The 14088-nt window shown below is 40.5% G+C and overlaps 1 protein-coding gene across 4 annotated transcripts in view; it reads right to left on the minus strand.

The window, feature by feature from the left end:
- The window catches only part of OSBPL3 (oxysterol binding protein like 3), a 206004-nt gene that overhangs the window by 113749 nt on the left and 78167 nt on the right, over nt 1-14088 (minus strand). For 3 of the 4 annotated variants that reach the window (XM_060020622.1, XM_060020623.1, XM_060020620.1), the window contains exon 2: nt 12440-12484. The exons of the other annotated variant lie outside the window; for it this stretch is intronic. In XM_060020622.1, coding sequence (XP_059876605.1) covers nt 12440-12484 — 45 coding nt within the window. The remainder of the gene's footprint in view (nt 1-12439; nt 12485-14088) is intronic. 4 annotated transcript variants of the gene reach the window in all.

Here is a 14088-nt window from a genome sequence, read left to right on the forward strand (position 1 = left end):
TTCTTTTCTCTGAACTGTTTGAAATGTTTCTAGTGTCCATAGTTATGCCCAAAGCGTGCTTCTTTAGGGATTTCATCACTTTTTATCACTGGACAATGCTTTTTGTTGGGTCAGAAAGAAATCCAGAGATATCCTTCCTTGCATTATTTTCTCAGTCTTCTTAAAAATGAAATGATCAGCAAAACAAATCAAGAGTTTATAAGAAATTAGCAGAATAAAACTGCCAGTGGGTTTTATCAGCACATTTGGCATCCCTTCCAGAGTTACAGTCTCTGGGGAGAAAGCATCATCTGTAACCAGTCTGGCAATCCATAATATTGACCCTACTACAACATACTTTCTGTGGTTTCTCTCTCCCCAAACCCCTTACCTAGAAATTTATCTTTAGGCCTGGATTTCCAAAGGCCTGCTTCTTTAAAGCAAAATATTCCCTTCAGGGCTTCCCTGGTGGCGCAGTGGTTGAGAATCTGCCTGCCAATGCAGGGGACACGGGTTCAAGTCCTGGTCTGGGAGGATCTCACATGCTGCGGAGCAACTAGGCCCGTGAGCCACAACTACTGAGCCTGCGCGTCTGGAGCCTGTGCTCCGCAACAAGAGAGGCCGCAATAGTGAGAGGCCCACGCACAGCGATGAAGAGTGGCCCCCGCTTGCCACAACTTGAGAAAGCCCTCGCACAGAAACGAAGACCCAACACAGCAAAAATAAATTAATTAATAAACTCCTACCCCCAACATCTTAAAAAAAAAAAAAATCCCTTCTAGAATCATATTTTCATCATGAGAACCATCCTAACTTTCTTGGTGAGACAAATTGGATGATCAAATCTATGCCCCACTTTTAATGTTTACTTTGCTTAGTCCTCATAAGCTGCACGATGGCAAACAGCTACAGGTATTACTATAAACTCCCTGCTTCCCGGGTGTTTTTAAGTGAATTACTGAAGTTCTCCTCCTCGGCTACTGGTCTTCTCTTTGCTATGCGTACTGTTCTCTATCCAATCAAGTTTCAATGGTTTTTCCTTCCCATCAAATTTCAGTTGAACTCTCTTGATCAGGTTAGCAGATCTCTTGCCAAACACACTTGTCCTCAGAGACGCCAAGAGTCTTCCCCGCACACCAAACCCTGTTTGTCAACACTATCTGTGCGACAGTTATTTGTACACTTTCTGCATCCTCTTCCAGCTCGTGGTCTACCTTCCCCAGAAAGGTAGGAATACCGCACATCCCCCTGGAGGTCTTCAGTTTCCTAGCATGACATCATAGCACCAGAGATACATATGTGGTTTCTTTTAGTGTATTTTTATGCAAACCAATGAACAGGGTGATGGTTTGTAGATCTGATATTTTGGCAGCTCATCATGTATGCCTTGGCTTGTTGTTCACCACTATCCATTTTCCTTCCTTTAATCACAGAACTCTCAAGTTTAGTTGGGCACGAGCTCATCTAATTAGAGGCTACATTTCCAGCCTTCCTTGCAACTTGGTGGGGACCAATGAGATGTGAGTAGAAGTTGTGCTAAAATGATGTGCACATCCCCTGTCCTTTCCCCATTCCTGAGGACTGAGAGATAGCAACAAGTAGACCCAGAAATGAAAGCCACTGGTTGAAGATGTCAGTGTCACTGTACAAGCCAAGGAATAACCACATCTGGACAGTTACATGAGAGAGAAATAAACTTCAATCTTGTTACAGCCACTTAATGTGGGGGTCTCTCAGTTACAGAGATTTAGTGCAAATAATGCAGGCCCTAAGAAGGTAGCAGGTCTTACAATCAGGAATCTTGGGTTACCTCTGTACCCTTCAACAGGAAGTTGCCAACCATCTCTTCAATGGTCAGCTTGCTGGGCCCAGAAACAGGAACCCTTGAACCACTGGCAGTAAGAATCCTCACTGTTTGAAAAAGCAAAGAAAGCTACTGTTTCCAAGTTCCAGGAGTGTATTAGCTCCTATAACAACCCCCTATTCTTCAGTAGGCCTTACAGTAGAGATCCACCCTCAAATCATTTCACCTTCTCCAGCAGGACGGGCCCCCTGTATGTTGCATGTGTCACCCACGTGGTCCTGAGAGCCACTCTAGAGCAGGAGCGCTGAATGTTCTGGGTGGAGAGGGATGAGTCCACAGGGCATATGCCCATCCCTCCATTCTTGAATATGGTAAAATCAGAAACAGGCTGAGTTTGCTTCTCCTTCTGCAGTTTAGCCACCTGACTTGTCTCTAGAGGAAGAACCACTGATGGGCAAAGGTGGGCTAATAAAGGAAGCTATAGTGAAAGACAAGAGGATGAAAGAGAATAACTACGCTGATGACAATTCAACTCAATTCATATCGATTAAGTCCCTATTAAGTGTCCATAGCTGTGCTAACCCTAAATGATAGAAACAAGTGACAACTAAGCAGTAGTTTAATCCAAGGAGTAAACTGCTCTGATCAAGGAGATAAGATGTGTGTAGATGAAATGAGTCAGAACACGGTTCAGGGTGGGCTATCTAGTAGGTTTGGTGGACAGTCACAGGGAAGAGTTCAGGGGGGCTGAAGCTGTGAGCTTTGAAAGAAGTGGCCTGAGGGGAGCCTTAAAGATGTGGACAGGACTTGACTAGGTAGAGAGGAATGTAGAGGGCGGGGAGGGCACCTCACACAATATTTCCCAAGCCTGGCTGTATGACAGGATCACCCTGGGGAGCGTCTACAAATACCAAAGTGTGGCCCCACTCCATACCAAGTCATCCAGATGCTCTGGGATGAGGCCCGGGCAAGCTCCCCAGGTGACTGTGATGACGAGGGTTGAGAACCACTTCCTAATCTTGTAACCAGAAATGACAGATTTACTCCACAAAACTTCCCTCTTTCATTTTAGCATTTAATTTCATTTTAGTATCTAATGCCAGACCTATGTCTACTGCATCTAATTTGTACCAAATTAAAATGCAGAGCAGGATGTGACTTAGTTTAAAGGGTAAGAAGAGAGAGCGCCACCCAAAAACTTAAAATAACATCTTGTGGTTTGAATTTTATCAGTGGGTGTTGCGATCCTCCCTTAACTGACAACTGCTGGCGGAAGCAGGGTAGATTTTAACAATTGGCAACCACAGAAGGCATTTCACTATTGATCTAAAGAGACTAGCCATTGAGTCACTGTAAAATGTGAATGTGATTTCTTAAAACTTCTCTATCTCCCATAAAAATCTACTAAAGTCTTTTCAGCAATGGAAACATTAAGCTAACAATGAATAATGCTCCATCAGCAGTACCTGAAAGCTCTCAAATAACAAGAAACGAAATACCTAGTGGTTGTGGTTAAGGTATCAGATATACACACTTCAGGTTGTTTGTCTCCTTAACTAAAAATAACCCTAGGACTGAACCCTAGCTAAGCTTCAAACAAATTCTGTAAAAGAATTCCCCGATATATATTCGGGGAATATTGCCAGGGCAATAGTAAACAATCCCTTGTAAGAGGCCCAAAAGAAAGCAACAAGTCGGTAACTTAGCAAATGTAGGTGGGAAGGATAAAGGACACAGGGAGCTTTCCTCTCCTAGGGGATGGACTACTGCAAGAAAATGAGCATGAGACACTTTAAACCAGTACAAACTGAAAAACAGTTATAAGGAGAAACAGAATGAAAAGGCAGAGAAAACAGGTTTAAAAAAAAAAAATGAAGTGGTTATTGGTAGACTAAAGCTAAAAAGGCAAGAAAAAGGTAAGAGCAGCTCTGCCGCTAGTGCTAACCATTCATGGCTCTTTTTTCCCTCCAGTAGAGCACGTAGGTCAGAAGCAATTTGAAGATTGTGTCTAACTCTTGCTTTGTTTTTCAATTTCCTACAACTAGCATGGAGCCTGGCATGTGGCAGGTTATTTATCAAATTGATGCTCAACATCCAAAAAACAGAACAACCCAATTCAAAAATGGGCAGAAGACCTGAACAGACATTTTTCTAAAGAAGTCATGCAGATGGCGAACAGGCACATGAAAAGATGCTCAACCTCATTAATCATCAGAGAAACGCAAATCGAAACTACAATGAGGCATCACCTCACACCTGTCAGAATGGCTATCACCAAAAAGGACACAAATAACAAATGTTGGTGAGGATGTGGAGAAAAGGGAACCTTCATGCACTGTTGGTGGGAATGTAAATTGGTGCAGCCACTGTGGAAAGCAGTATGGAGGTTTCTCAAAAAACTCACTACAGAACTACCATATGACCTAGCAATTCCACTCCTGGGTATATATCTGAAAAAAACAAAAACACTAATTTGAAAAGATACATGCACCCCAATGTTCATAGCAGCGTTATTTACAATTACCAAGATATGGAAGCAACCTCAGTGTCTATCAACAGATGAATCAATAAAGAAGAGGTTTTATACACACACACACACACACACACACACACACACACACACACAATGGAATACTACTCAGCCGTAAAAAAAAAAAGAATGAAATTTTGCCATTTGCAACTACATAGATGGACTTAGAGGGTATTATGCTAAATGAAACAAGTCAGACAGAGAAAGATAAATACCGTATGATATCACTTATATGTAGAATCTAAAAAATAAAACCAGTGAATATAACAAAAAAGAAACAGACTCACAGATATAGAGAACGAGTGGTTACCAGTAGGGAGAGGGAAAGAAGGAGGGGAAAGATAGAGGTAAGGTATTAGGAGGTATAAACTACTACATATAAAATAAATAAGCTGCAAGGATATACTATATAACACAGAGAATATAGCCAATATTTTATAACTATAAATGGAGTATAATGTTTAAAAATTGTGAATCACTATGTTGTATACCTTAAGCTTATATAATATTCTACATCAACTATACCTCAATAAATAAATAAATATAAAAACAAAACCAAATTGATGGACTGTGTCCCCTTCCCCTTCCACTAGCTTCTAGAAGATTTTATCTCAGAAATAGGAAAATAAATACTCTAAAGTATCCATTTATGAAACTGAAAAAAATTTGTAGAAAGATGGATCCTAATTGTTTAGGAGTTTGTATCTAATGAGAATGTAACAAAAAAGTAATAAGTAACAGAAATTACAAATAAGAAAATCTAAGTCAAAAGTGAGATGTAAATTATCAGAACTCTAGCTGGATTCCAACAGGCTAATATTTGAAATAATTTTCAGCAACCAGGACTCTGCTCTTCACTCAATTCCCCTATTTGTGTATTCATTGTAGATATCAGTTGAACGAGGGGGGTTAGCACATTTGAGGGTGTTTCAACACACCATTCTGTATTTAGACAGCATCTGTCATCAAAGAAGTCCCGGTGCTATGCAAATGGCAACTCCCTCACCTCACACCCAGAGGACGCCAGCAAGGCAGTATGGAGAGCAGTGCTTCATCATTTGAGGTGGAGCAGAATGATTGAAAGCAGTAGGAGGGAGGGAGAAAAGACAGGAGAGCGCTCATTAAGGCTGTAATGAACCCTGAATGATCATGAAATAAAACTGCAGCATGTGAACTAGAGCTAGCCAACAGAACTTTGGGTGCTATCTGACACTGCAGCCTCTAGCCACATGTGGTTACTGAGCACTTGAAATGTGGCCAGTGCACCTAAGAAACTGAAGTTTAAATCTTAATTTTAAATCGTTTATATTTTCATAGCCACATGTGGCTGGTAGCTACCATATCAGACATCACAGCTTTAGACCACACCATTCTAAACCACTTATTTTCTCCCTCCTTTCCCTAAGCACAAAGTGAGAACACCTCGGGATATTTCTGCCTCCTGAAATCCTCCAGGTGTGTTCTCACTCTTACCAATTCTGGAAAAGTCAATGGCTGGTAGACGGCTGAATCATCATTGGTATGGTGGTCAAACTTAAATGTATTCAGTCATCTGGGAAAGTTTCTTCCCCATTCCTTCCATTGTTTGGAGACAATGAATTAAAGAGTGAAAGAGGCTACTAGTTTTCTACGTGAGGTGAGCAGGGATTTTTAGTAATAAGCCCAACTGAAACTTTCAGGTACTTCAAACTGTGTCAGTACAGAGATTAGCTTCTCCAACAGACAGCTCCAATGGAAAACCACTAGGAATGTTATGAAAAGATATGTGAAGTTCACGTGTCATTTAGGAATGGCTTATAATGGCTGCTCAGTTTAAAGACAAGGGTCTGTGACATGAAGCACAAGATCATATTTCAGAACAAAAAAAAGTATTTTCAATTCAAACAATTATCAGATGCCAATTTTTTTAGTAGATGAACATATTTACCACTTTCTGCTATCTTCAGATGGCAAAAAAACTCCATCTTCATCCAACCAGGTGCCCTTTCACAGAGAGTGGGGAGGAAGGGGGAGAGCCTTTTAAAAGGGTTCCTGCACAATTTGCAAAGTCCTAGAAACAGCTCCACAAAGCTGCCCAGTAGCTATCTTTTGGCCTGCAGGAAAAACCTGTTGTTACTTTGATGAGGAAATGAGAAATCCACTAAGAAAAGAGCCAATTTCCCAACATTCAAGTGTTTCCATAATCTGATATTCGATTACCAGCTCAAATGTATTGCCCAATGTAATTCCACCATTTCAGGCAAACAGATACTCTTAAGAGTTCCCCATTCAAAACAGGCATTCTCATAAATCGCTAATAAAATATAGATTGGTATAACCTCTTTAGGAGGCAATTTGGCAATAGAAAAGTTGTCTCTCAAAAATAAAGGCAATAAGCAAAAATTCCCAAAGATAAAACAACTCAGGAAATATGGCTTCCAAAAGCCTTTGCCAAAAAACGCTTAATGATGATGAATCCCATCAAATGTTAAATTATCAAGAATGACAAAGCCATGGAAAAAAGACCAATGGTTAACAGTGCATTGATTGAGGTCAAATAAGTGGGGGAATAACCAGGGGAAGTAGAGTTACTAAGTGTTAAAAGTATAAATCCTAGGGCTTCCCTGGTGGCGCAGTGGTTGGGGGTCCGCCTGCCGATGCGGGGGACATGGGTTCGTGCCCCGGTCCGGGAGGATCCCACATGCCACGGAGCGGCTGGGCCTATGAGCCATGGCCGCTGAGCCTGTGCTCTGCAACGGGAGAGGCTGCAACAGTGAGAGGCCCGCGTACCGCAAAAAAAAAAAAAAAAAAAAGTATAAATCCTAACAAAATGAAAATAAAACAAACGACAAACATCTGATATCAGGGGAGGGTTGCTGGGCAAAAGAGTCAGATTGTTTATTACATCGTTACAGCTTGCCCAACCCATTCTCATTCCCAGGCCCTCAGAGGTTTTCATCTCTCCTCTGAATTTAGAGAACTAATCCTCTTTGGATAAAGAATAACTTTTCAACAGACTAGCCATTTTTTCCTTTTGTTAAATTCAAGTAAGATCAAATAGGATATTTTACTTTTAAACCTATGTTTAGCTTGAGCTCAGTCTTAGACAATTATTTCTGCCCCTCATTTATTTCTCTCTCCCTCTATGCATCCCTCCTATTACAGGTACAGAGCCAAGCCTGAAATTAATGTTAACATTGGTTAGTTTATGGTTGAGATTTTTGCGTAATATTTTAATTTCTCCTTTGAGTTTTTTGTTTGTTTGTTTTGCTTGATCTTTAAAAGTGAGGAACACATATCATTGAAATAAATGTAAAATAGTAATTACTTTTCTGATTTGTATGGTTCATTTTCCTAAAATGGTCACCTGATCTGTGCTTCTCTTATTTCCCTGACACTCACCAATCTCAGATTCTGACTCAAATACCCTCACCAGTCCTCTTCAGCCTCTGATCCTCCTTTCTCTGGCTGTGCTTCAGTTTTTAGAGGAACACTACACTTCAACATGAGAGAACTGTCCTTTGTCATACCTCCCCACAGTCGACAGGCAAGGTAATGCGGGCCTCCCAAGAACGTGGAAAGTGTAGATAAGAAAAACAGCAGGTCTGGGGTCTTTTAACTGGAGGTGTGAATGGAAACTACTGACGCTGGGAATCCCAACTGTGCTGTTGTTACACATCAGTGGTGATACACCAACACACACAAACTGGATTTACTGGAAGTGAAGGCAGTTATACCACTAAGACCTCTTGCAATACCTAGACAGGTTCTTTCTTTTCTTCTTTCTTTCCTTTCTTTCTTTCTTTCCTTTCTTTCTTTCTCTTCCTTCCTTCCTTTTCTCTTTCTTTCCTTCTTTCCTTTCTTTCCTTCTTTCTTCCTTTCTCTCTCTTTCCTTCCTTCTTCCCTCCCTCACTCACTCCCTCCCTTCCTTCTTATCTCTCCATACATCCTTCTCTCTCTCTATTTCTCTCACTCTCCCACACACACACTCTCTCCTTCTCTTTCTCTCTCTGCCCTCCCCCCACCTTAAAAGAAACCCTTCCTCCCCTTAAAGGAAAGTCAAATAAACAAAGTCTATTAGGTGACTTGGAGGAAGAAGGAGGGAGGGTGTTTGGGTTGAGGGAGGGAAGATGGAAGAGCCATTAGGAGCATAGGGTAGCTGCATCCACATTTGTAATTGGATACAGTCTGCTCTACCACAGAACTCCAAGAATGCATTCCAGGCATGACAAGCTTATCTGACAACTCAGAACAAGGTAGCTGTTCACGTTTTTTGTTTATTCCATAGCAAAAGTCAGTGGTCTTGTTTGGTACGGGTCCTCCTCCTCCTGCCTCTTCCTGTCCTCTATCTTTTAAAAGGTGTATCAGAGCAAAAGCTGCAGAAATCAAATTTTACCAGTTCAATAGATCACGGTTCATCGGGTACCACACAGACCAAGCTAAACAAGTAACATATTAAAAAAAAAGTCAGATTCCGAAAGGTAAGGTATTTTATAAGTTATCTATACATATATGCAATGTTTCAGGAGTTTGATTTTAGCTTCTAATTTAAGCTTTCACTTTTTTGACAAGTGAGACAACAGACACAGTCAGCTTCTATGTAATATACCAGCAGTCATGACCCTTCCTAGAAACAGCAGCTCAAAAAGACTAAGAAATCAAATTTCATGATTGAAAAATAAAGTTGTTATCCTGGGTCATAATTATTCAAAATGTGCTATGCCAAATAACAGTCTCACAGGGCTGTCTGTGGGAGAAAAAGCAGGTCCTCACAGACTGGTCCCCTTGGGAAATACTGCTCCTATATTCTCTGTTGAAGACACAGTGTAATATGTATTGGCACATTGAAGGTTCTGAGAGGTCCTGCGGTTAAAACAAGCAAACGACGATAAAAGCCAAATGGGTTAACTTTGTTCAACCCGTTCCAAACCTTTCTGACTATGGTATCTATTCTCTGAGGTAATACTTCGACATTCCTTCAGCCTGATGATCCAGCCTAGCTTGAAAGCTCAATTATCCTATGAATCCATGAAATGAAATGAACTCTTAACCTTTAAAGGCTGGTTCATATGTCACACAGATAAGAGCCTAACACACACAGGCACCATTCCTTGGCTGTGAATCAGGCTCATAACAGCCAGGAGTAACACTTGGATACCCTGTGCTTAAAGTTTCATGTCTAGACTTGAGAAGTCTAGAGAATCACGAAACACCATGATTGTTGCATAAAAACCATAAGCAATGTTCAGAGACTGGGAACGTGCTTCCCTATTTGACCCAATCTTCCCTAAAAGTCCCTCCCTGGTCTCTCATTATCACTTATCGTCCTCCAAACCCAACTTCCCCACTCCCCTTCCTCCTTGCTTTCTGTAGTTTACTACGCAGACTCGATGCTTCCCATTTCAGTCTGAAATTACCCTTAAGAGAAAACATCTGCATAGGAAGTCCAACATCATTTGGAGGAAAGAAGTACCCCCCCAGGGAATGACATTCTCGGTTAACTGGACAAAGTGCTCAAAGAAATCTTGGGGAAAAGATCTCAGAAATTACTCACACAACTGTTGTGCAGGACTACCTAAACACGTATCTCCTCTCAATGTGCACTATATTTACCCAAGTACACAAGAAATGGGATCAACATTTAGTATTCACTTTACAGATGTTTATTCATCACTTACTATTGGTTAGGCACAATTCTAGGCATTGGAGATAAAGCAGTGAAGAAAGTCGAAAACACTACACTAGAAACAACACCACAGAACAGACTAGCAAATTCAGTAATACCAATCCATATGATAACTTTGGGGAAATCAATTTCTAAATGGAAGAAGGCTGACTTTAAGAATTCAGAACCGGGCTTCCCTGGTGGCACAGTGGTTGAGAGTCTGCCTGCCGATGCAGGGGACATAGGTTCGTGCCCTGGTTCGGGAAGATCCCACATGCTGCGGAGAGGCTGGGCCCGTGAGCCATGGCCGTTGAGCCTGCGCGTCCGGAGCCTGTGCTCTGCAACGGGAGAGGCCACAACAGGGAGAGGCCCACATACCATACACACAAAAAAAAGAATTCAGAACCATCTTACAAGGCACAAGGAAAGTTTCTGCATCCATGAGAACGTGGGAAAGGCAACAGATATTTACTTTCTATCTATCATTTCTCAGGCATCATGCTAGATACTTTTATAAATTTTACATTTTTTAATTCTCAGGACTATCTTTTGACTTAGGTCCTAAGCTTTATATTACAGTTAGAAAAATGAGACAGAGCTAGTGGTCAAACTTTTGTAATCTACCTGACTCCAAATCCATACCTTTTATACAAGAATAGTGAGGTTAGTCCTGAAACTGAATTCATGGCTACTTCAAAGTTACATTTCTAATGTGACCTCATGATGGCAGAGAAAAGATATCTCAAAGTACAGTGAGGTAGAAGAGTAAATATCAACATCACATCAAAAAATTATCTTCATGGGGCTTCCCTGGTGGCGCAGTGGTTGGGAGTCCGCCTGCCGATGCAGGGGACACGGGTTCGTGCCCCGGTCCGGGAGGATCCCACATGCCGCGGAGCAGCTGGGCCCGTGAGCCACGGCCACTGAGCCTGCGCGTCCGGAGCCTGTGCTCCGCAACGGGAGAGGCCACAACAGTGAGAGGCCCACGTACCACAAAAAAAAGAAAAAAAAATTATCTTCACAAATTTGTTGAACTCACACCTCCCAATTTTAAAACTAACTACAAAGCTACAGGAATCAAGACAGTGTTTACTGGCAGAAAGATAAACATATAGCTAAAAGGAGGGAAGTAAGAATGCAGAAATTAAACTCTCACTCTTATGGTCAATTCATTTTGACAAAGGTACCAAGACGATTCAGTGGGGGAAAGAAGAGTCTTTTCAACAAATGGTGCTGGGAAAAGGAGATATTCACATGCAAAAGGAGGAAGTTGGACCCTACTTCATACTACATACAAAAATTCACCCAAAATTGACCAAAGTCCTAAATGTAAAAGCTAAGACTATAAAACCTTTAAAAGAAAACACAAGGGTAAATTTTCCTGATCTTGGATTAGGTCAGAGTCTCAGATATGACACCTAAAGCAAAAGCAACAAAGAAAAGAAAATAGGAAGTTGGACTTTATTACAATTAAAAACTTCATGCTTCAAAGGATAAAATTAAGAGAATGAAAAGACAAGCCAAGAACAGGAGAAAATACTTGCAAATCATATAGTTGATATGGGTCTATTATTTAGAGTATAGAAATAATTCTTACAACCCAACAATGAAAAAATAACTCAATTTTTTAAGCGGGCAAAGAGCTTGAATAGACATTTCTCCAAGGAAGACACACAGGTGGTCAATAAGCAGATGAAAAAACATGCTTAACATCATTAACCATGAAAGAAATGCAAACCAAAATTACAAAAAAAAAAAAAAAAAAGAGAACCGCCTGGAGGGGTGGGATAGGGAGGGTGGGAGGGAGGGAGACTCAAGAGGGAAGAGATATGGGAACATATGTATATGTATAACTGATTCACTTTGTTCTAAAGAAGAAACTAACACACCATTGTAAAGCAGTTATACTCCAGTAAAAAAATAAATTTAAAAAAAAAAAGAGAGAGAGAGAAGCAAACAAAAAGGCAGACAATAACAGTGGTTAGCAAGGATGTTGAGAAATTGAAACTTTCATGCTCTTTGGTGGCTATGTATACTTTGAAAAACAGTCTGTCAGTTCCTCAAAATATTAAATGCAGTTACCATATGAGGCAGCAATACCACTCCTAGGTATATACCCAAGAAACTTGAAGATGTATGTCCACACAAAAACTTGCACAAGAATATTCACAGCAGCAGAATTCATAATAGTTAAAAGGTAGAAAAACCCCAATATCTATCAACCGATAAATGGATAAACAAAAATAAAATCTCTGTATGGTATGGACTGATTGATTGTGTAGTCCCAGAATTCATATATTGAAGCCTAATCCCCAATGTGATGGTATTTGGAGATGGGGCCACTGGGAGGTAATTAAGTCATGAGGGTGGAGCCCTCATGAATGGGATTAGTGACCTTAGGCTTGCTTCCTGTCTCTGCTCTCAGCCACGTGAGGATACAACAAAAAGATAGCCACATACAAACCAGGAAAGGGGTGCTTACCAGACAGCAGATCTGCAGGCACCTGGTCCTTGGGCCTCCCAGACTCTAGAACAGTAAGAAATAAATGTTTGTTGTTTAAGTCACCCAATCTATGGTAATTTCTTATGGCAGCTTGGACTAAGATACCATACAATGAAATATTATTCAGCTACAAAAGGGAATGAAACATTGAGTCAAGCTACAATGTGGGTGAACCCTGAAAACATCATGCTAGGGACTTCCCTGGTGGTCCAGTGGTTAAGACTCCGAGCTTCCAATGCAGGGGCCTCATGTTTGATCCCTGGTTGGGGAACTAAGATCCTACATGCTATGCAGTATGACCAAAAAAAAGAAAAAGAAAATATCATGCTAAGTGACGGAAGCCAGATAAAAAAGGCCACATATTGTATGACTCCATTTACATGAAATGCCCAGAATAAGCAAATCTATAAAGACAGGAAGTAGGTAAGTGTTTGCCTGGGCTTGGGATTTGTTTTGAGGATGATGGAAATGTTCTGGAACTAATTCTAGTTGCACAATTTTGTGAATGTACTAAAAAATACATCACTGACTTATATACTCTGGATTCTACATATAAGTGATATCATATGATATTTGTCTTTCTCTGTCTGGCTTACTTCACTTAGTATGATAAACTTATATACTCTAAAAGGGTGAATTTTGTGGTATGTGAATAATATATCAATAAAAAATACCTTACCCTCCTAAAAATAATCTTTGAATCAAATAGAATCTGATATTAGTTATCTATTTTCTCCCACAAAAACCACTGGCATTGAGGTGAACCTACTTTTGCTGAATCAGATATGTAACACCGGGATCTAGTCCTAAGATTCAAAAAATAAAGAACTATTCTGTGTACTGAAAGATAAATAAACTTCAATAGGAAAGTTCTGAGAACTCCACCATGACTAAAATAGCATACTCAACTGAAAACAAACAAAATTATATCAACATGGGAGCCTATAACTTCAGATTGGGCTCTATAAAGTCTTCAGAATCCATATGCTCTAGTGACCTCATGGAAAGGAAAGAATGAAATAGCAAGTCAAAGGTCAAAGTCAACTCCAACACATGGAAACACCAATATGAATTATGTCAATACTTGTCAATCCTGGCTGCCACATTAGTCATCCTAGAACTCACAAACAGATTGTGGAGACTCCTCTTCTGAGAGGCTGTTGACAATCATATCCACAAATGAAACATGGGTCCTCCAAGACCTCAAAGGCTTTCTTCTATCATGGTAGGCAGTACTGGCTTAGGTCACTGAGGGCCTATTTACAAGCAATCAGGGGTCTAATTAAAACCCTTACAGAATGAGTAAAAGCCAAATCTGGACATGATGTTAAAATGATGACCTTCAAGCTCAAATCTGGATGTGACGTTAAACTGACCTTGAAGCTCCCAAACGGTTGGTTGATCTTTGATCTGTATGCTTGCTTTACATTTAGCAATGACTCAGGCCCACATTTAAAAAAAAAAAAAGTTACTACATCTCTAATTCTCAGAAATACCACCATGTAGGTTAAGATAGACATGCACGTGTACACACATACTCACACAGACCAACCCATCACAAGTCAAAAGAACCACCCAAGCTAATGAAAAGCCTGCAATTCATTGTCTGCAGTCAAAGGAGCAAGATA

Source organism: Delphinus delphis, chromosome 9 (assembly GCF_949987515.2).
Source record: "Delphinus delphis chromosome 9, mDelDel1.2, whole genome shotgun sequence".
In the NCBI taxonomy this organism is placed as follows: Eukaryota; Metazoa; Chordata; class Mammalia; order Artiodactyla; family Delphinidae; genus Delphinus; species Delphinus delphis.